We start from the raw sequence: 22711 nt of genomic DNA, 5'->3' as shown, positions 1-22711 counted from the left end.
TTCGCATAATTATTACATTGTTATTCATGGTACTGTTCCTCTGCTTTCTGTTGTCCGTGTACTTAATTATAATCTTTCATTTTGTGCAGCCAAAAAAAAAAAAACGAAAACACGAACAGGTATAAAGTGAACAAAAACAACAAGAAGACCCTTCGGCGCCTCTGCAGGGGTGAACAGTTGGTGGCGCCCTTCAATTCAGCTATCAATGGCGGCAACCTCATCAATCAAAAGAAATTTCTCTACGCAAACTGAGCGTTAGTTCTGGCTCTGCACTCGCTTTGTCTTTACTTTACAGTTTTTCTGTAATAAGGTAAGGTTACAAAAGTTGGTAAACTAATTAGATGTTATATTGAAAGGCTCTAATTGATCAAAATTACCTTGGGCCTGACTTTTTTAGACGTACGTAGGCCTACTCGCCTAGGCCTATCGATAGCTCTCAAAAGTTCAAAAGCAATATTCCATAACTATAAAATATGGAGTATGATTTACTATGATTTACTCTGGTAGTAGTGTGTATAAACATTCCCTTGTCTGTGCGGCTGTACTAACTGGAAGCCATTCATCTCGTCCCATAGCAAGTCGCCCGCCAAAGTCTTCCAACACTAACTAACCCTCCTCAATTTCAAAAACTACCAACAACAACAAAGCCAAATAAATAATGGGTTGTCATTAGTAAACTTAGTTGCGATCGACTCATTAACCCTTTATTGGATCCTCCCAACAGACTGACTACACTTCTTATTCATTTCCTGGGCCCCAAGTAACTTCAATTGTTTTCTTTCACTTCCGCTGTCACTCAGTCTGACTCTGATGATCATATTTTTTAAGTAGGCCTAATAATAATATTAAATAAGGTCAAGTGCTCAAGGCAAACATGCCGAAGGAAGGCTTATTATTGTGTAAAATCCAGATTTCCTGCAAGTTTTTAAATATTATGTATACTGCTTTTCTACTTTTTGTATGTGGAAATGTAACTGTTTTTTAGCAACATTTTTTTGTCACAAGATGTACTGCATGCATGCACGGTAGCTTTTTCGAAAAGGCAATTTGTTTGTAAGAACTGTAAGTCTGTGTGCCAAAATTTTAAGTTTTTAAGTCTTTGTTCGCAAATTTGAATTGCACAGCAGAAACTTTTGTTTATGGAGACACAAAGGACTGACTACTGACTAAGCTTGGGCGATATCGATTTATTTTATTCACGATATTATATCGCTTACAAAATTTTGCGATATTCAATATAATCGCGATTAATTAAGTCTTCAAACTCTCACTGAAAGTTGTCAGGGGTCGAAATTGCCACTAGCCCGCTAGCCCAGGACTACCAGATTTACAGCCGGGCTACTCATTTTTCCAGTTTGATAGCCCGACAGGCTAGTGGGAAAAAAATGCAAAAATTAATATCACAAACAGCAATAAACTGTGCTGATGGTGTATTGTAAAGTTTGTGCCTTGACTCAAGACATAGTGTGTTTTTCGGGCTACCAAAATCTCATCAGGGCTACTAAAAATTCTTGGTTACTAGACCTACTGACTACCAAGAAAATACACTTAATTTCGACCCCTGGTTGTAGAAGAGACAGTCATAGCATAAGAGAGGTGTTCTAATGACCTATTCTTCTGGTTTTACTCCAAACCTATGGGGTGCGAGATGTCTCGGCTAGGAAATACATCGCGATACTTAATCGATATCGGGATACTTAATCGATATCGCGATACTTAATCGATATCGCGATATTTCGATTAAAACCAAATAGATCCTATATCGAAATCGTTTCCAAATTGGTATCGCGATATTCGATAATATCGTGGTATCGCCCAAGCTTACTACTGACAGGATGTATACTGTTTAGAAACGTTTCACTTTGGCATCATCAGATGAACTGTATCCCAGTCTCCTTTGTGCAAGGCTGCTAATGCTCAACCGTGTTATCATATAACTCTCTACTTAAGTTTTGGAATAAAAAATCACTTCATCACTGTCGTTCCTTTAGACAGAAGTTAAGATTGAGCAAAATGTTGACCTTACCCATCAAGGTTTAATCTCTTAAAGGCAGTGGACACTATTTGTAATTACTCAAAATAATTGTTAGCAAAAAAAAACTTACTTGGTAACAAGCCATGGGGATTTGTTGATAGCATAAAACATTGTGAGAAACGGCTCCCTCTGAAGTAACGTAGTTTTCGAGAAAGAAGTAATTTTCCATGAATTTGATACCTAGATTTTGAGGTCCCAAAATCAAGCATCTGAAAGCACACAACTTTGTGTGATGACAAGGGTGTTTTTTCTTCCATTATTATCTCGCAACTTTGACGACCAATTGAGTTCAAATTATCACAGGCTTTTTTTTTTGCATGAAAAAAAAATTATGTTGAGGTACACCAATTGAGAGTACTGGTCTTTGACAATTACCAAAGGTGTCCAGTGTCTTTAAATGGGTAAAATCTCCTCATCTTTAACGAGGGCAAGGCCATTTATATTTTGCAAAGGGCACTACAAATGACAAATCTTAACGCCTATTGGAAACTTTTGAAGGAGCACCAAGGCCAAGACCAGGGCAAGAGAGGCAATGGCCTCCGTGGCCTGCGTGTTATGCCTGAAGCCTTTCTCATTTTCAAAATTTAGGGTCAAAAAATACCTCTCTCTAGAAGTAATTGTACTTTACTCCAACTGGGGTCATTTCTTACAATGTGTTACAAAAACAAAAGCTCTCTATTGTTCTGTACCAAGTAATTTTTTTGGTGATATTCTTTGGGGAGTAATAAACCATACGTAGCCTATACACACCCTTTAAAGGAATGTACAGAATTGGTAGGAAACAAAAATCGTGAAGATCACAGATTTTAACATAAAACTTACACGGTCTAATGAAAATGATAGTAGAAAACATCCCTTGAAATATTTCTGTCTGAAATTTCATATTTGATGGAAATAAATAATCTAATTCCGCATTTGGAGTTTATCGCTCAGTGAGCGTTTTGTTAATTTTTGTTTTGGCTTTGATGCAATGCAAAATTTGTGATCGGTTTTTCACTATTCTCTCGTGACCCAAAAAGCCAATCAATCTCAAACTTCTACAGGTTTGTCAGTTTATGTATATGTTGGTTTACATAAAGTGCTTACACTGCCAACAACTGTTTTGCTAGCAAAACCAATTCTGTAAAGTTTATAATTGAAATCTTCATGTACAGTAGTCTAGCCTTGTAAGTTGTAGTTACCTCTTTAAAATAACTTTTACATTTTATCGATTTGTTATCCCTTGACTGCAGGCAGCATCCTTGGAGTACAATCTGAAATCACTATGTCTAGCAGGAGTAGAAAGAGAAAGAGGGCGAGCAGTGTAGAGTTTGAACAAGACAACATTAGTCAAGAAGACGTCATCTATGATGAAGAGGAACCAACTCAAGGTAGTCACTCAATTTACCTGATGACATCATGAACAGGATTGAAGCTAGGCCAATTTTACTGTGGGCTGTAAATCAACATTTTTAAAAGTCCACCGAGGGCCAGCTGAAAGTGTGGGGTCCACTGCTGAGGTCAATGAACCGTGAACAATATTTTGATTTCTTCGGGGGAAATCTGTACTGGACGCATAGTGTATTGTTCTCAAAGTTCTGGGCGAAAATTGTGAGTTCCGGGTGGGCCTGCCCAGTGTCGCCCACAATGGCTACAATGCTGATCATGAATACACTTTGTTATCAATATTGGTTGTGAAATTTAAGGGAGTATGATCCTCTTTGTGTTACAGTACACTGCTCACTTTAGGCGACGTGCGAGGTAAAATGTGCACTGTATTTTGTCATGCAATTTGAGTATTTTACTCCCTAAATTGCAGACACTCATTTGCAGAGAGTAGCAACATCTAATGTCAGTGCAAGGGTCTATTCATTTAAATCATGACATCCTCAAAGAGTAAACTCACACATGGCTCTTCCTAAACCATATCAACTCCTGAATCAATCAATTACTTTACCCGAATAAGGGCAAGAATGTTTAATAGCAACTACCGCTCATATTTGTTGTCGAACATATCCATCTTAATTAGTTCTATGAACCTTTGGTTGCAATTTTGTCACAGTATTGTTTATAAACACATTTTACTTTTGATTAGTGTTAGTCACTCTATCACAAACTATTATCATGATACTAACATTCAAATCGACTGCTGTTGTCACATCTTCATTAAACTTGCAATGTGACTGGTGATGAACTAAATCAAAGTGAACATCAAATGGTCTGAAGTGAAATAATGCACTGTATTTTGAAGATGAAGATAAATTTATGATATAGATAGAGTCAGATTGTTCTATAATTTTCAGTAAGGCTACTTTGCAAAAGTGTTCCTCACAATGATTGACCCTTAAATGTACATAATGCTGTAAATACTTTAGTTTAGTCTAAGACAAATACTCACGTTCTTGTTTTTATTATCATGACTTGAATACAGAAGAGCCTCAGTCCTCCCGACCGAGCCGCAACAGGAGGAAATCAGCTAAACTAACAGAAGCTGAAGAAACCATGAAAACACCCACTAGTACAGAACCTCAAAAGCTTGGCGTCATCTCTCTACATCATAAGAAAGGCGGGAAGAAAGACTCTGGGGATTCCTGGACGATTACGTCATCCAGTAAACCAAGTCGAGAATCCTCATCAGTGACGTCACAAGATAAAGAAGAAGATGAGGAAGTCGAAGAAGCTCAACTCCTTCATGTTGTCGGCAAAGGCAATCGTCCGCAAACTATCAAAATTAAACCCCTCCATAAACCACAACCAGCGGTACATGAAGATAGTAGCACGGAGAAGCAAAGCACGTCAAGACATGCTAAGAAATCCCGCCAGGGTGCCCTGCCTCCGATTAGTATTCATGAAGATTCTAACGTCTCCGTCAAAGAGGAGCAAGGCATTAAACTCAAACTCATCCTTTCTCCTAAGGATAAAGGCAAGAGTAACGATTTTGAAACGGCTAAGAAAGAATCGCGGCCGTCGAGAGATAAACAGAGCAAAGTGGCCAAAGGTAAAGTAGAGAAAGTCAAGAAGACGTTTGAAGAAGCGCTGGCAGCAGCAGAGACTAAGAGACCACCGCAGACAAAGAAGCGTAAGCGCGATGACGCTGAATCGGAAGAAACATCTGCGGTGTCGGAATCCAGCAAAGGAAACAAGAAAAGAAAAACATCAGAAATAGAAAAGGTGCCTAAACCTGTCAGTAAAGCTGAAGAAACGAACAAATCAACACCAAAAACAACAACAAAAAGTGTGAAAAAGGCAGAGTCGTCTAAGAAAAACATTATTAAAGACTTACCTAAGTCTGCCTCAAAATCAACAAATAAACCATTGCAGGTGAAAGTTGAAAGCAAGACTAAGATGCCGGTGAAAGACGAAAGCAAGACCAAGTTGCCGGTGAAAGATGAAAGCAAGACCAAGTCTACAATGAAATCTCCAAGTAGTTCAATCTCTAAGACCCCTGATACCGCCAAAGATGATGACAAATCCAAGAAGAAAAAGTCCAAAAGTAGTAAAAGCGCTACCAGTCATTCAAACCTCAATTTACTGTCTATGGACGAGTCATTGGAAGAATTAGTCATCGATGAGACGAAGTCCGAAACCCCCGCAACCAAAATCAAATCCAGTAAAAGCAAACCGGAAAAGAAGAAAAAGAAACTCACCGATTCAGATACCTTCTCCGCACACAAGAGCAAAAAGCACAAGAGCAAAGAACCGAAGAAACATAAAGCTAAGTTTATTAACACAGGGACCAAGAAGCCAAATCGTAACGTTGGTTTAGACCCAGTGACGGCCTCTCATATGTTTGGACAGTTTGATAGCGGACCTAGTCTTCTACACGGCAGTTTAGACTTGAAGAGTCCCTCCACAGCAATAGACGACGAGAGTTTCTTTATGGCAGGTCATGAAGCCACCTCGCCAGGGTTTGCATCGGATCTTATGGGACTGCCAGGTCTTGGGGATTTAGGATTGTTTGGAAAGACCAAGAAAGTCGCCAAGAAGTCCAGCAAGAAAGGAGATAAAGATAAGAAAAAGAAGAAGAAGAAGGAGAAGTTAAAGAAAGGAGCCAAAGCTGAGAATGGTGTTACAAAGGTGATATTTAGTTCTGTGCATAATGTATGTTATTTTACTCTGTTTTTACATGTTTTTTATTTAGAAAGTTCATGAAAATGGATGCAGTTTGCATTGATAAAGAAGGCTTTAATATTGATATTTTTGCAATGATAAGGAACCTGTATGTTGATAAAAGATCTGTATTGATCACCTTGTTTTGATATTGGAGCCTTTATTCTTAGCCTTTGGTTGTTTGAAATGTACTAATTTGGCCCAGGACCTGTTCATTATTTTTCATTTCGCATATAGTTTCATACTGATACTCGTACATGTATTTGGGATGCTTCTTCTGTAATATACGAGGCAATTTTTACATTGTTTACAAGGACAAAGTATCATAATTAAAGGCAGTGGACACTATTGGTAATTACTCAAAATAATTATTAGCATAAACTTTTCTTGATTACGAGTAATGGGGAGAGGTTGATTGTATAAAACATGGTGAGAAACAGCTCCCTTTGAAGTGACGTAGTTTTCAAGAAAAATGTAATTTTCCACGAATTTGATTTTGAGACCTCAGATTTAGAATTTGAGTTCACGAAATCAAGCATCTGAAAGCACACAACTTCGTGTGACCATGGTGCGACAAGGGTGTTTTTTTTCGTTCATTAATATCCCGCATCTTCGACGACCGATTGAGCTCAAATTTTTCACAGGTTTGTTATTTTGTTCATATGTTGAGATACAGGGGTCGATTTCACAAAGAGTTAGGACTCGTCTTATCTCGAGTTAGGACGAGTAACTCATCCTAAATTAGGATTAATCTTAAGGTCTGCATGCTACAGTGCAGGGTTGGGACTCGTCCTAAGTCCTAAGATGAATCTTAAGTTAGGAAGAGTTTTGTGAAATCGACAGCAGATACACCAACTGTGAAGACTAGTCTTTGACAATTACCAATGTCTTTAAGTGGTTTTTCTTCTTTGAGATTGCCAGGAACTGGTTGCCTGTAAATTGCCTTGTTTGACATTGCACTAAAATGTTTTTGTCATACTTCCATGTTTTCTTGTGTTTCAGTAGCCTTGTCCAAGGCTCTTTACGCAAGCACTGGCCGGCTATGAATTCACGAACTGCATAGATACTATAAACCGCACGTTACACATAACAGTACTTGATACTGTGGGGTCGAAGCATGGCTTTTCAAGGTATCAACGAGGTTACAACAAGGTTGTATAGTATCTATACAATTCGTGAATTCATAGCAGCGGGCCTGTGCTTGCGTAAAGAGCCTTGGACAAGGCTAGTGTTTCAGACTTGTGTTTCACACATAGAGTTATATATAAGAACTAGAGGGCGCACTGGCCTATATATGCGCTCCGGCATGCGCGCAGGCGGCCATTTTCTAAGTTGACAAAACTGGCATCTCACAGCGTGTGTTTGTGCGGCCATTTTGTAAGTTGAACAAACAGCATCGCGTGAGCGTTCAATAAAAAAAACTCAAACGTGTATTTCATATTCAACGCGCGTGCAGAATGACGCGCTTGTCATCTTGCGGTCCCGTGGCGTTTGTCACTCGTGCGCCCTCTAGTTCTTATATATAACTCTATGGTTTCACAACATGTACAGTGTGATTACTAATCATTAATTTGTACTGATACTTACACTCCCACTTACAGGAAAAGAAGCCATTGTCAGCGTACATGTTGTGGTGTGCTCACACAAGGCCGAGAGTAGTTGCTCAGAATCCAGGCCTCGGTAAGTTTACTAAGAGGTCTTTCAGGCACAGCACTTAAAGGAACACGTTGCCTTGGATCGGTCGAGTTAGTCTTTGAAAATCGTTTGAAACCATTTGTTATAAAATGCATATGGTTAGAAAGATGTTTTAAAAGTAGAATACAATGATCAACACAGTTATGCCCCGAAATTGCGGTGTTTTCCTTTTACTTTGCGAACTAACACGGTCAGCTATTTATTGGAGTCGAGTGATACTTTTAAAAATATCTTTCTAATCATATGCATTTTATAACAAACGGTTGAAAACGCCTTTCAAAGACCAACTCGACCGATCCAAGGCAACGTGTTCCTTTAAGTCGGGTTTAGGCAGTTTTTAACTCAATTTCAGCTTTGTGTGTCTGACTGTGAACGCTCTTAAAACTTAAATGGAAGAAACTATAAATAAATAGTAAACTTGCGGGTACAACCATGTGTAAATCTCTTTTGTGTGAATGTTGGCTCTGAAAAGAGCCTTTGTGGTCTCGACATTTCGAACAGTATACTCCGCTCGTCTTCAAAAGAGATTTACACATTTTGAGGTAGCAAGTTTGCTATTTTGTTATAGTTTCTTCCTATTTATCTACACCATGCAAAGCTTCAAACAATATTTAATGAATCTAGCTAAAACTTTATTGGATGGCGAGGGTGTTTCGGTTTTATCTTTTAGCTCTGTGTTTGGACAGAATAAAAACATAGTCCTCACAGGTGATTGGTGACCCAGGACGTGTTGCGTAACATGCCATAAATTGTGAAAGCAAGCATCTTCTGTACATGCTTGTAGCGGATGTTGTTGTGTTGGGTCACGGTGCTGTGTGACCTCTTAAAACATAAGATAAACCGCATCGGGTTCAGCCTCGAGCTGTCTGAACGAATAGTAGTTTTATTTGCCCATTTCAATGGCTATGCTTACCCTTAGCAAAGAATCAACGCTTGTTGTGGAAGCAGGAATTCCATGCTTTCGCCAAGTGTAATTCACAGGTGCCAGGAAAAAATTTCTTGTGCGCGTGCGTACTCCACGTTACTAGGTATGCTACACTGACAAGGCTAGTTCCTAAATTCTGCGTTTGCCCTGCAAGCAGGGAATGGTGATCACAAGCGCAGAATACGGCGGTAAGCAGAGCCATGGAATTGGGATTTTTAATCCAGATTCTAGAGAAACATGTTTTGTATTTTGTCCACTGCTGTCCAGATTTTTCAGGAATCAGTAAAACGATGGGCACTCTATGGCACCAGTTGCCCGAGAAGGAGAAGCTGTTCTGGTACAGTAAGCAACGCATGCAGATCGTCAAGCATAAGAACGTACCGAGCCTATCGAAGCAGAAACTCCGACGTTCCAGTTCCTCGGGGAAGGGTTCAAGGTCGCCTAGAGGGAGTCCCGTCCGACATTTCTCACTGCGGACCGAGCCGATTGATTGCGCTGCTCATCTGAAGTTACTTGGAGAATCCTTGTCATTGGTTGGCGACAGATTACAGAATCATGTGGTAGGTGCAGATAAAAGTTGTTATTTGCTTTTTTCATACTCGCATGCAAAATATCTTTCAGTCAGTCCTAACAATATACAATTGTTGCACGCTGTGATGGGGTCCATGGTGGCAAATGGCGGAGGCAAATGGTGCCATTTGCCCCCTCAGGTGTACAAAACATCATGGACCCCGACACAGCGTGCAACAATTTTTTTGTTATACCATGGTAATAATATTGCAGGAGGAAACAAACATTACATGAGTGAATTTGGTGTAATGAGAGAAGACGATAACAAAGTGCAGTGCCAAACAGAAACAGAAATGTTGCTTCACTGTTCCCGGCGACATATCGCAGAGGAATGTATATCAGTTTACATAGTACCAGCGTAATTACAACCTCATACTCTTGCTCTGCTCACTACCATAGGTGGAAATGATCCAGGTTGTGTATCGCGGGATACATCACTTTTCATGTTACCAGACCCAAGACATGTAACATTATACAATTGTTGCACGCTGTGACGGGGTCCATGGCGTTTTGTACACCCGAGGGGGCAAATGGCACCCGATTACTCCTCTTCTCAAAGTTCTGTTGTCATCCTCAAACATTAATTACGACGAGTATGCATAGTTTAATAAAGCAGACGAACAGAAGAAACCATTCTTCACTGTTCCCTCGAACCCGCGGCCGTTTCGTACTAGCGCTGGAAATCGACCAACGGTGGGAACGATCAAGTTGATGTACAGCGGTTAACATCACTCATGTTACCCGCCGTGCCATGGTACATGCGTTTTTGTTGCACATCATGTGATTGGTTCTCGACCAATCAAACTTCATAATTAGATACCGAGGTATAACAAGCTTCTTTGTAATATACCAAATGATTGGCTCTCGACCAATACAAATTTTCAATCTGTTACCATGGTAGGTATAACAATCAGGATTAGTGCTGGCGTCTTGTCACTGGGCATGACTGGACGAGTCATCTGACCGAATACAAACTGATAAAAATGTTTTGTTCATGAAATTGCTACAGAAATGTTTAACCAGAGGATTAGAATTGATTCACCCCATTCAACTCAAAGTTTTAAACTGTTAATATCTTTGTAATTTTGTATCCTCCCCCCTCGGCAGACTGAACTTTTAGGTTATAGGAAATATTTACAATTTTTCCTCTTCATTCTTGCGTTCTCCATATCTTGTTTATATCTCTTTTGTGTGTATCTGTACTGAACTTTATATCAAAGTCTTATATAGCGCACGTATCTACCAAACAAGGAACTCAAGGTGCTGATTTTATACAAACTTTCAGAAAGATAGGTTATTGCAGTGATGAATTCTGATGAGACCCAATTATTTAGCACCTTCTAGAGGTTTACAAGGTGCTACGGCGCATACAGCAGCCACAGCCAGGAACACCAGGGCGAACCCCTTCTCTTTTCGATAAGTGCATTGTGTTTTTTTTACACGCGTTACACAACACATGGGACCAACGGCTTTACGTCCCATCCTAAGGACGAAGCAATGGTTAAGTGTCTTGCGTAAGGACACAAGTGTCACAACTGTGGAGAGAATTTTAAATAATAATAATAATGACTGTTTTTTTTATCAGTACAAACACTGTAGATTACAGCCTTTGTTATCTTTATTCCTTGTTCACCCCTAGGGTCAGGTGGAGGTTCATGGGAGTCTATCGGTCTTATTAGATTCTACGTTATGTGCCTTGGCTCCTCTAATGTCACTCACTTCACAAGTACCTGAGCTTAATAGTATACCCAAAGAGACGTTGGTAAGTTCATCCATTTTAGGTTTTTACCGTTACACCGATATTGGTTAGCACTGTATACTCACATCTCTAGAATTAACTTATTCATGAAAACAACATCAACACTTTACTGTAAGAAATAATTGCTTAGTATCTAGTGGATACTACATCCACATACATTTCATAAAAGAAGTTTGCAGGAACATGAATACGGCTTAAAGTTTTGATCATTGTTGATTGGCTTATATCCATAAAAAATACATATTTCATTTTTAATTGCTTTTACATCCAAAAATATTATCCAAGACGGAACAAACAGATAACATGTAAAACCTAAAAACAAATTGAAAGAAAGGAATAAATTATACTTAAACGTGATCCAATTACTACATTTTCAAAAGATAACATTGTTTCATACAAACTTCTACAACTTGCTGACACTCATGTGAGCTTTTCAATTTGGCAAAAAATTGATGAAAATGCTGGACTTCACTCACTTCACAAATACCTGAGCTTAATAGTATACCCAAAGAAACGCTGGTCATCCATTTTGGTTTTACTATAACACTGATGTTTGTTAGCACTGTATACTCATTCTGAGAGGCATGATACTCGGGTGGGATTCAAACCAATGACCTGTTGCACTTCTTACTAAAAAAAATATAGGATTCGAACTGCCTCTAGCTTGCACAATCCATTGATCTCGAATTGAAAAATACAAATCAATGGTGACAAGCAAGATGGCCGCCTACTTTTCTTGCTAACCTGTGAAATATGCTCAAGCTTAATCAAATGTCGGATGCCGTTAAGCAGCGCTATAAAAGTGGGCCCTGCTGTCGATTTCACAAAACTCTTCCCAACTTAAGACTAATCTTAGGACTTGGGACGAGTCCCAACCCTGCACTGTAGCATGCAGACCTTAAGATTAATCCTAAGTTAGGAAGAGTTACTCGTCCTAACTCGAGATAAGACGAGTCCTAACTCTTTGTGAAATCGACGGCAGGTCAATAGAGTATTCCTTGAGCCTGTCTTAAAGGAACTTTACAGAAATGGTTTTGCTAGCAACTAGAGAATAGTGAAATACTGATTACACATTTTGCATCGCATTGATGCCAAAACAAAAACGAATAAAACGCTCACTGAGCGATAAACTCCAAATGCGAAATTAGATTATTTATTTTTCATCAAATATGAAATTTCAGACAGAAATATTTCAAGGGATGTTTTCCACTACCATTATCATTAGACTGTGTAAGTTAAATGTAAGTCTGTGATCTTCACAATTTTTGTTTCTTACCAATTCGGTTACGTTCCTTTAATTCAGGAATGATATTCTTCCTACTTAAAGTCATTGGACACTTTCGGTAAACAGTATTGTCCAAAGGCCCACACTTCGTGTATCACAACTGATATAAAAAATAACAAACCAGTGAAAATTTAGGCTCAATCGGTCATCGGAGTCGGAAGAAAATAACGGGGAAAACCCACCCTTGTTTCCGCACGTTTCGCGGTGTGATGACATGTGTTTAAAATAAATCCGTAATTCTCGACAACGAGAATTGATAATTGTTAGTAAAAGTAAAGCATTTCAATATATAATATTTCAAGAGAAGTCTTTCACCATTACCTTCTGTAAACCCTGTAAGTTATTTGTAAATCTGTGAACTTTTTTTTTTTTCTGTGCCGAAAGTGTATGATGGCCTTAAGTCTGTTTCGACTTTTTTGCCATTGGAAAAATCAGAATCGTTTCATTAAAAAGCAGTGATAAGGGTAAACAAAATCTATTAAAACCTACATCATTTGTACATGAAGGTCAGCCCTTGTGCTGAAAAATGTTTTCCTTCTTTTTCCTCGAAACAAATTTCATGCCTGTTATTTCTACTTGGCTTATATGAAGATGGTATTGTTTTTATACAGGGATCTACGCTGGACAATATCGCTTACATCATGCCAGGTCTAGGTTGATCCTCACACAGTAGCCAGCTGTACTGATGACATGACTGTAAACCAGACTAAACATGGCCGCTGTACAAGGAGTAGTTGTATCATTCAGATGATATGAGCTTCCTTTCCTCCAGTCTTCCATAATTGCCAGAATGGCTTGTCAGGCCTGTATGCTTCGTTTTTTAAAGGGCAAGGGCACCAAGGCTTTTTTCTTTGGTAAAGGGCACCCTATTATGCTTTATGATGAGTAAATCAATTCAAACCAATTCATTTTGTATAGGGCAAGGGCACCAAGGCATTTTCTCCTTGGTAAAGGGCACCCATACGAGGAAATTGTAAATTTCTACTGTAGCATTTTAAGGGCACCAAGGCATGGAGGAAATCGCTTTCATTGCCTCCTTGAAATATCAGGCTTGGGCTGACAAATACCTCTACCTAATGACCCCTTGCACGCACGTCACATGCGGCGACTATTTGGCAATAGGTCAACACTACAAATATCAACAGTCTTTGAGTATGTGTGATAGACGCATTGCATATGATGTCAGAGACCCAAACAGCGCCCTCACTGAGGTTATTGAAGATCAGGACCCAATTTCATGGCTCTGGTTACCGTAAGCAAAGAATTGGCGCTTATGGAAGCAGGGAACTCTGCGCTTACGTCAAGCGTATTTCACAGGTAAGCAGGGAATTTTGGCTTGTGCGCATGTGTACTCCACGTTACTAGGCATTCTATGCTTACACAGCCAGCACAGAAATTTGGCCCTTGCACGTTATCCGAGAATGGTGATAGTAAGCGCAGAATTTGGCTGTAAGCAGAGCCATGGAACTGGGCCTTGCTATTGCTTGACCTTAGTGATAGTAGCCAATGGAAGGGGTCTTTAGATCTGTCTTTTACAATGTCACTGGTTGGCAAAAGTGGGGGATAAGTATGGACAGCCACCAGTGCAAAACAAAATTTAAAAATCTAACTTTGTAAAAATGTTAGCAACAGATTGAAAACAGTGCTAAATATTTTGGAAAAAAATTGTTGATTTTTAATCAAATTGAAACTTTCTTGTCATTTCGGCTGCTGTTGTAAGATGTGATAAACCTTTCCTACCCCCACCCAAACTAAATAAATTGTGTACATAAACAAAATGCTGTTTTAGGCACTTTGTTGTTTATCTTTTATCACATGTAGATTTTTTCAGGGATGAATTTTACCCTAACGTTGTACATATTATATTATACACGTACCTTCCCTTGAACTTATCTCTATTGTTTTTTATTCAGGCTGCTGTCTCTTAGCGCAAACTCCTTGCCATTGTACATGCAAAGTACATTTCTGTTTAAGTTGTTTTTAATTATTTCTCAAACAGGTTGGTGTGATTTTAAAAAGGAACATTTTTCGATGGATTGATCACACATTTTGGATATTTCTTGCAAATAACATTTGTTAATCTATCTTTTGTTGTCTACCAATGGTTCAAAAATGTTGCTAGTCTGTGGTCAATCACGTGTCAACCACATCTGTGCACTTGAACTTGCCTTAAAGGTAGTGGACACTATTGGTCATTGTCAAAGACTAACCTTCACAGTTGGTGTATCTTAACATGCATAAAATAACAAACCTGTGAAAATTTGAGCTCAATTGGTCATCAAAGTTGCGAGATAATAATGAAAGAAAAAACACCCTTGTCACACAAAGTTGTGTGCGTTTAGATGGTTGATTTCGAGACCTCAAGTTCTAAATCTGAGGTCTCAAAATCAAATTCGTGGAAAATTACTTCTTTCTCAAAAACTATGGCACTTCAGAGGGAGCCGTTTCTCACAATGTTTTATACCATCAACCTCTCCCAATTACTCGTCACCAAATAAGGTCTTATGCTAATAATTATTTTGAGTAATTACCAAAAGTGTCCACTGCCTTTAAGTATGATGGTATGAGGTTATTGCACATTGATTTTAAAGCATAGTTCATAAAATCTTTGCAGTAATATCCAGCAAGATATAAAAACAGATTTGTTTGGTTTTTTTTTTGTTCATGACCATGTTGTAAAAGAATTGCTACTGCTTCTTGTTTGTTGTGCCAGATATTAGATGAGGTTTTTCTTCTGTTAACAGATTTTGAGCACTGATATTTAGTAAAAATTTTTAATGGACTTTTTCTGCCTAGCCTGCATTACATTGTTTTCAATCGATAAATTTAAAACAGGACAAAGTTGTGCCAAAATAAGAGTTCATCTTGTACTCCTGAAAGTATTTAAAAAAAAACTTGTATAAACTGAAGGCATCAGGCCTTTCTTAACATGTGTATATACAAGGTTTTCTATGTAATAATGTGTACAGCTTGTCTTCAATGAAATATAATTCCTGATAAATGGAATTCAAATCTTTTTTAAAAAGTGGAAGTTTCTTATTGTAGATGATGATTTTCTGTACATAAATTAATGCTCAGCAACAGAGATGTTTTTGGAGTGTGAATTACACGAGTACATGTTTTTAGTTTGCGTTATTGACAACTACTCTGACTAACTTTTAACATGTAGCTGCCTTCACATTATGTAGCTGCATATAATCATGTTTATTATGAACTGTGGTAGCACTTAACGACTAACTAATTCTGATGGCACTTTTTTTCAAGAATACCCCAGGGTTTTACCACTAACCCCTACTCAGGAGTTGGGTCAGAATAGATTAATAAATTGAACCAATGGTTTGCTAAGAGAGGTTTGCTGTCACACCATGTGGATATCTCTGTTGAGTAGTGTTGGTTCTGAAAAGAACCGGTTATTACCGACTCGACATTTCGATCAGTATGCTCTGATCGTCTTCAGGAGAATGCTGTACTCTGTTGCTGGATGACTTTTATGAGGAAATAGTAAGTGTATTCTCTTACATTAGAAATTTTGAAGTTGTTGAGGAAAGAGTTTTTCTTTAACGATGGTCCTGAGCACATTCAGGGTAGATTGGGGTGATACATGACAAGCAAAAAAACACTCTACTCCTTCAAATCATTTATACTCTTTAAAATTTATTAACCTCCTCATCTTCAAAAGCAGAGAAATGTCATAAAATATTGCTTATTATATTTTTGAATTGATCATTAATAAATAACTTAGCATACACACATTGATCAATGTGCAATGAGGATTTGGAAACTGTAGTACCATTCATTTCGTAAGCACCTGGGTGCACCCATGTGGTGAAACAAAACTTGACCAAAAAATCTCCTTAAGATCACAAGTTACTAAAATTAACTTATTCATGAACACAACGTCAACAGTTTACTGTAAGAAATATTGCTTAGTATTCACATACGTTTCATAAAAGAAGTTTGCAGAAACATGAAAACGGTTCAAAATATGGATCATTGCTGATTAGATTATATCATTTAAAATTACATATTATTTCATTGTTTATTGCTTTTACACCCAAAATATTATACAAGTTGGAACAGATAACATTGTAAACCTAAAAAAGAAATTGAAAGAAAGGAAAAAATTATACTTGAACGTATTCCAATTACTACCTTTTCAAAAGTTAACATTGTTTCATACAAACTTCTACAACTTGCTGACACTCATGTGAGCTTTTCAATTTGGCAAAAACCCGTTTTTAAATATTTGGCCGAAAATTTATAAAAATGCTGGACTTACCCCTTGTGATTTTTTTCAATATTTTGCCGAAATTTGATAAAAATGCCCCTTGTGATTCTTTTTCAATATTTTGCCCAAATTTGATAAAAATGCTGGACGTGATTTTTTCAATATTTTGCCGAAATTTGATAAAAATGCTGGATTTACCCCTTGTGATTTTTTCAATATTTGGCCGGAAATTGATAAAATTGCTGGACTTACCCCTTGTTTTTATTTTCAATATTTTGCAAATAAAAGATAAAATTGCTGGATTGTGATTTTTTTCAATATTTTGCCCAAATTTGAAAAAAAAAGCTGGACTTACCCCTTGTGATTTTTTCAATATTGTGCCAAAATTTGATAAAAATGCTGGACTTACCCCTTGTGAATTTTTCAATATTTTGCCAAAAACTGATAAAAATGCTGGACTTACCCCTTGTGATTTTTTTTCAATATTTTGCCAAAAACTGATAAAAATGCTTGAAATACCCCTTGTGATTTTTTCAATATTTTGCCGAAATTTGATAAAAATGCTGGACTTACCCTTTTGTGATTTTTTCAATATTTGGCCAAAAATTGGGAAAAATGCTGGACTTACCCCCTTGTTATTTTTTCAATATTTTGCAAATAAAAGATAAAATTGCTGGACTTACCCCCTTGTGATTTTTTCAATACTTGGTCGAAAATTAGTAAAAATGCTGGACTTGCCCCTTGTGATTTTTTTTCAATATTTTGCCAAAAACTGATAAAAATGCTGGACTTAACCCTTGTGATTTTTTCAATATTGTGCCAAAATTTGATAAAAATGCTGGACTTACCCCTTGTGAATTTTTCAATATTTTGCCAAAAACTGATAAAAATGCTGTACTTACCCCTTGTGATTTTTTTTCAATATTTTGCCAAAAACTGATAAAAATGCTTGAAATACCCCTTGTGATTTTTTCAATATTTTGCCCAAATTTGATAAAAATGCTGGACGTGATTTTTTCAATATTTTGCCGAAATTTGATAAAAATGCTGGACTTACCCCTTGTGATTTTTTCAATATTTGGCCGAAAATTGATAAAATTGCTGGATTTACCCCTTGTTTTTATTTTCAATATTTTGCAAATAAAAGATAAAATTGCTGGATTGTGATTTTTTTCAATATTTTGCCCAAATTTGAAAAAAAAGCTGGACTTACCCCTTGTGATTTTTTCAATATTTTGCCAAAATTTGATAAAAATGCTGGATTACCCCTTGTGAATTTTTCAATATTTTGCCAAAAACTGATAAAAATGCTGGACTTACCCCTTGTGATTTTTTCAATATTTTGCAAATAAAAGATAAAAATGCTGGACTGCGATTTTTTCAATATTTGGCCGAAAAATTGATAAAAATGCTGGACTTACCCCTTGTGATTTTTTCAATATTTTGCTGAAATTTGATAAAAATGCTGGACTTACCCTTTTGTGATTTTTTCAATATTTGGCCAAAAATTGGGAAAAATGCTGGACTTACCCCCTTGTTATTTTTTCAATATTTTGCAAATAAAAGATAAAATTGCTGGACTTACCCCCTTGTGATTTTTTCAATACTTGCTCGAAAATTAGTAAAAATGCTGGACTTGCCCCTTGTGATTTTTTTTCAATATTTTGCCAAAAACTGATAAAAATGCTGGACTTAACCCTTGTGTTTTTTTCAATATTTGGCCGAAAATTGATAAAATTGCTGGACTTACCCCTTGTGATTCTTTTTCAATATTTTGCAAATAAAAGATAAAATTGCTGGGCTTACCCCTTGTGATTCTTTTTCAATATTTTGCAAGTAAAAGATAAAATTGCTGGACTTACCCCTTGTGATTTTTCAATATTTGGCCGAAAATTGATAAAATTGCTGGACTTACCACTTGTGATTTTTTTTCAATATTTTGCCCAAAAACTGATAAAAATGCTTGAATTACCCCTTGTGATTTTTTCAATATTTTGCCCAAATTTGATAAAAATGCTGGACGTGATTTTTTCAATATTTTGCCCAAATTTGATAAAAATGCTGGACTTACCCTTTTGTGATTTTTTCAATATTTGGCCAAAAATTGGGAAAAATGCTGGACTTACCCTTGTTTTTATTTTCAATATTTTGCAAATAAAAGATAAAATTGCTGGCTTTACCCTTTTGTGATTTTTTCAATACTTGCTCGAAAATTAGTAAAAATGCTGGACTTGCCCCTTGTGATTTTTTTTCAATATTTTGCCAAAAAATGATAAAAATGCTGAACTTAACCCTTGTGTTTTTTTCAATATTTGGCCGAAAATTGATAAAATTGCTGGACTTACCCCTTGTGATTCTTTTTCAATATTTTGCAAATAAAAGATAAAATTGCTGGGCTTACCCCTTGTGATTCTTTTTCAATATTTTGCAAGTAAAAGATAAAATTGCTGGACTTACCCCTTGTGATTTTTCAATATTTGGCCGAAAATTGATAAAATTGCTGGACTTATCACTTGTGATTTTTTTTCAATATTTTGCCCAAAAACTGATAAAAATGCTTGAATTACCCCTTGTGATTTTTTCAATATTTTGCCCAAATTTGATAAAAATGCTGGACTTAACCCTTGTGATTTTTTCAATATTTTGCCCAAATTTGATAAAAATGCTGGAAGTGATTTTTTCAATATTTTGCCGAAATTTGATAAAAATGCTGGACTTACCCCTTGTGATTTTTTCAATATTTGGCCGAAAATTGATAAAATTGCTGGACTTACCCCTTGTTATTTTCAATATTTTGCAAATAAAAGATAAAATTGCTGGATTGTGATTTTTTTCAGTATTTTGCCCAAATTTGAAAAAAAGCTGGACTTACCCCTTGTGATTTTTTCAATATTTTGCAAAAATTTGATAAAAATGCTGGACTTACCCCTTGTGAATTTTTCAATATTTTGCCAAAAACTGATAAAAATGCTGGACTTACCCCTTGTGATTTTTTTTCAATATTTTGCCAAAAACTGATAAAAATGCTTGAATTACCCCTTGTGATTTTTTCAATATTTTGCCCAAATTTGATAAAAATGCTGGACGTGATTTTTTCAATATTTTGCCCAAATTTGATAAAAATGCTGGACTTACCCTTTTGTGATTTTTTCAATATTTGGCCAAAAATTGGGAAAAATGCTGGACTTACCCTTGTTTTTATTTTCAATATTTTGCAAATAAAAGATAAAATTGCTGGCTTTACCCTTTTGTGATTTTTTCAATACTTGCTCGAAAATTAGTAAAAATGCTGGACTTGCCCCTTGTGATTTTTTTTCAATATTTTGCCAAAAAATGATAAAAATGCTGAACTTAACCCTTGTGTTTTTTTCAATATTTGGCCGAAAATTGATAAAATTGCTGGACTTACCCCTTGTGATTCTTTTTCAATATTTTGCAAATAAAAGATAAAATTGCTGGGCTTACCCCTTGTGATTCTTTTTCAATATTTTGCAAGTAAAAGATAAAATTGCTGGACTTACCCCTTGTGATTTTTCAATATTTGGCCGAAAATTGATAAAATTGCTTGAATTACCCCTTGTGATTTTTTCAATATTTTGCCCAAATTTGATAAAAATGCTGGACTTAACCCTTGTGATTTTTTCAATATTTTGCCCAAATTTGATAAAAATGCTGGAAGTGATTTTTTCAATATTTTGCCGAAATTTGATAAAAATGCTGGACTTACCCCTTGTGATTTTTTCAATATTTGGCCGAAAATTGATAAAATTGCTGGACTTACCCCTTGTTATTTTCAATATTTTGCAAATAAAAGATAAAATTGCTGGATTGTGATTTTTTTCAGTATTTTGCCCAAATTTGAAAAAAAGCTGGACTTACCCCTTGTGATTTTTTCAATATTTTGCAAAAATTTGATAAAAATGCTGGACTTACCCCTTGTGAATTTTTCAATATTTTGCCAAAAACTGATAAAAATGCTGGACTTACCCCTTGTGATTTTTTTTCAATATTTTGCCAAAAACTGATAAAAATGCTTGAAATACCCCTTGTAATTTTTTCAATATTTTGCCCAAATTTGATAAAAATGCTGGACGTGATTTTTTCAATATTTTGCCGAAATTTGATAAAAATGCTGGACTTACCCCTTGTGATTTTTTCAATATTTGGCCGAAAATTGATAAAATTTCTGGATTTACCCCTTGTTTTTATTTTCAATATTTTGCAAATAAAAGATAAAATTGCTGGATTGTGATTTTTTTCAATATTTTGCCCAAATTTGAAAAATAAAGCTGGACTTACCCCTTATGATTTTTTCAATATTTTGCCAAAATTTGATAAAAATGCTGGACTTACCCCTTGTGAATTTTTCAATATTTTGCCAAAAACTGATAAAAATGCTGGACTTACCCCTTGTGATTTTTTTTCAATATTTTGCCAAAAACTGATAAAAATGCTTGAAATACCCCTTGTGATTTTTTCAATATTTTGCCAAAAACTGATAAAAATGCTGGACTTACCCCTTGTGATTTTTTCAATATTTTGCAAATAAAAGATAAAATTGCTGGACTGCGATATCTTCAATATTTGGCCGAAAAATTGATAAAAATGCTGGACTTACCCCTTGTGATTTTTTCAATATTTTGCCGAAATTTGATAAAAATGCTGGCTTTACCCTTTTGTGATTTTTTCAATATTTGGCCAAAAATTGGTAAAAATGCTGGACTTATCCCCTTGTTATTTTTTCAATATTTTGCAAATAAAAGATAAAATTGCTGGACTTGCCCCTTGTGATTTTTTCAATATTTGGCCGAAAATTGATAAAATTGCTGAACTTGCCCCTTGCGATTTTTTCAATATTTTGCAAATAAAAGATAAAATTGCTGGACCTTGTGATTTTTTCAATATTTGGCCGAAAATTGATAAAAATGTTGGACTAACCCGACAAACAGGTGGGGAGCAATCGTTTTGGAAACCAATTTGATAGGATTCATTACAAGAAGTAAAAGAGTTACCAGTATGTCGGTATAGGGGTACATGCATAACAGACATGACAGAAGGAGAGAGCATTATCCAATCATCAGAAAGATTTCACAAACTAGCCAAAGTTACAAGGACCAAGTTAAGCTCGATTCATGCTAATGGGAACCAAGTTTTGGTGACCCAATAATCGGCACATGCTGCCCGTCCAATTGTGACACCAATAAATTCGCTTTGCACGAAGCATTCGCAAGACGTATGAACCGGACCTTACATGGAACATAACAAGTGGTGAGGACTCAAACGGAAACAGATTGAACGTCTACTTGTAGATTAACACCAAGTATTATCATCCGAAAACTTATTGCTTTTTGAAAAGAAAAAAGTCTATCAGAAGCTGATGAGCTGTCCAGACAGCACATGGAGTGGATTTCACAAAGAGTTAAGACTAGTCTTATCTCAAGTTTGGACGAGTAGGACTAGTCTTAAATTTTAGACTAGTCTTAAAATAGTCCTAAGTTAGGGGGCTACATGTATCTTTGTGCAATGGTCTCCAGCATCATGTGGTATAAAAATAGCACAATGTTTCATCGGTGGGTTCAGGGGTCAGTGAACATCAGCAATCATTCTATCCACCGCACCCCAATCTATATTACTCATGACACTGCCACTACTCACGGAGGCAATATCTTGTAGCTGTTTGACATCGACCGATGCGGTGTAGTCATTGTAGTCCAGTCCTTCCAAACTCACGTCATCATCTGTACCATACTCCACATTGCCCTGTATTTGTACATGCAAAATTCATGAATTTGATATGAATGAGGTGTACAATCATTAACTCTATACGAGGTATCAACCTGAAAAGTGTCTATTTCAACATTGTAATAACGAAATATATTACAAAGATTGGTTTTAAGCCCACTATCTGCAGCTCACTTCCCACAGCCCAATACCCACACCCACAGCCATTGAGCCAATCCATAGCCCACCATCTCCAGCCCTCAGCCCACCACCGACAGCCCACTACCAACAGCCCACTACCCCCCAGCCCTCAACCCAAAGCCATCATCCCACAGCCAACAGCCCTCAACCCACAGCCCACGACCAACTACCCACAGCTCTCTACCCACAGCCAACTGCCCAAA

The 22711-nt window shown here is 36.7% G+C and overlaps 2 protein-coding genes across 3 annotated transcripts in view; one reads left to right on the top strand and one right to left on the bottom strand.

The window, feature by feature from the left end:
- Positions 1-196: 196 nt before the first annotated feature.
- On the top strand, positions 197-15826 carry LOC139945764 (uncharacterized). Its single transcript, XM_071943168.1, has 7 exons — positions 197-310; positions 3268-3405; positions 4446-6091; positions 7726-7804; positions 9012-9304; positions 10954-11076; positions 12970-15826. The coding sequence occupies exons 2-7, from the start codon at positions 3300-3302 to the stop codon at positions 13015-13017; spliced, it is 2295 nt and encodes a 764-aa protein (XP_071799269.1). The 5' UTR covers positions 197-310; positions 3268-3299; the 3' UTR covers positions 13018-15826.
- The window catches only part of LOC139945763 (uncharacterized), a 68524-nt gene continuing 60942 nt past the window's right edge, over positions 15130-22711 (bottom strand). Inside the window, exons 37-38 of one of the 2 annotated variants that reach the window (XR_011787175.1) lie at positions 18879-22346; positions 15130-18658 (exon numbers count right to left, since the gene is read on the bottom strand). Coding sequence is in view for 1 of the 2 variants with exons in the window: in XM_071943167.1 (XP_071799268.1) it covers positions 22170-22346 (177 nt within the window). In the remaining variant the exon portion in view is untranslated. Of the gene's footprint in view, positions 22347-22711 lie in introns of both variants that reach the window. The other variant, XM_071943167.1, reaches the window with a different exon arrangement.

This window comes from Asterias amurensis, chromosome 13 (assembly GCF_032118995.1).
Source record: "Asterias amurensis chromosome 13, ASM3211899v1".
NCBI classification, from domain to species: Eukaryota; Metazoa; Echinodermata; class Asteroidea; order Forcipulatida; family Asteriidae; genus Asterias; species Asterias amurensis.
This window is presented reverse-complemented; position numbering and strand designations above follow the sequence as displayed.

Coding starts and splice junctions, on each gene's coding strand:
- LOC139945764 (XM_071943168.1), top strand. CDS start 3,300: ATGTCTAGCAGGAGTAGAAAGAGAAAGAGGGCGAGCAGTGTAGAGTTT. Junction 3,406..4,445: donor TGAAGAGGAACCAACTCAAG/GTAGTCACTCAA, acceptor ACTTGAATACAG/AAGAGCCTCAGTCCTCCCGA. Junction 9,305..10,953: donor ACAGATTACAGAATCATGTG/GTAGGTGCAGAT, acceptor GTTCACCCCTAG/GGTCAGGTGGAGGTTCATGG.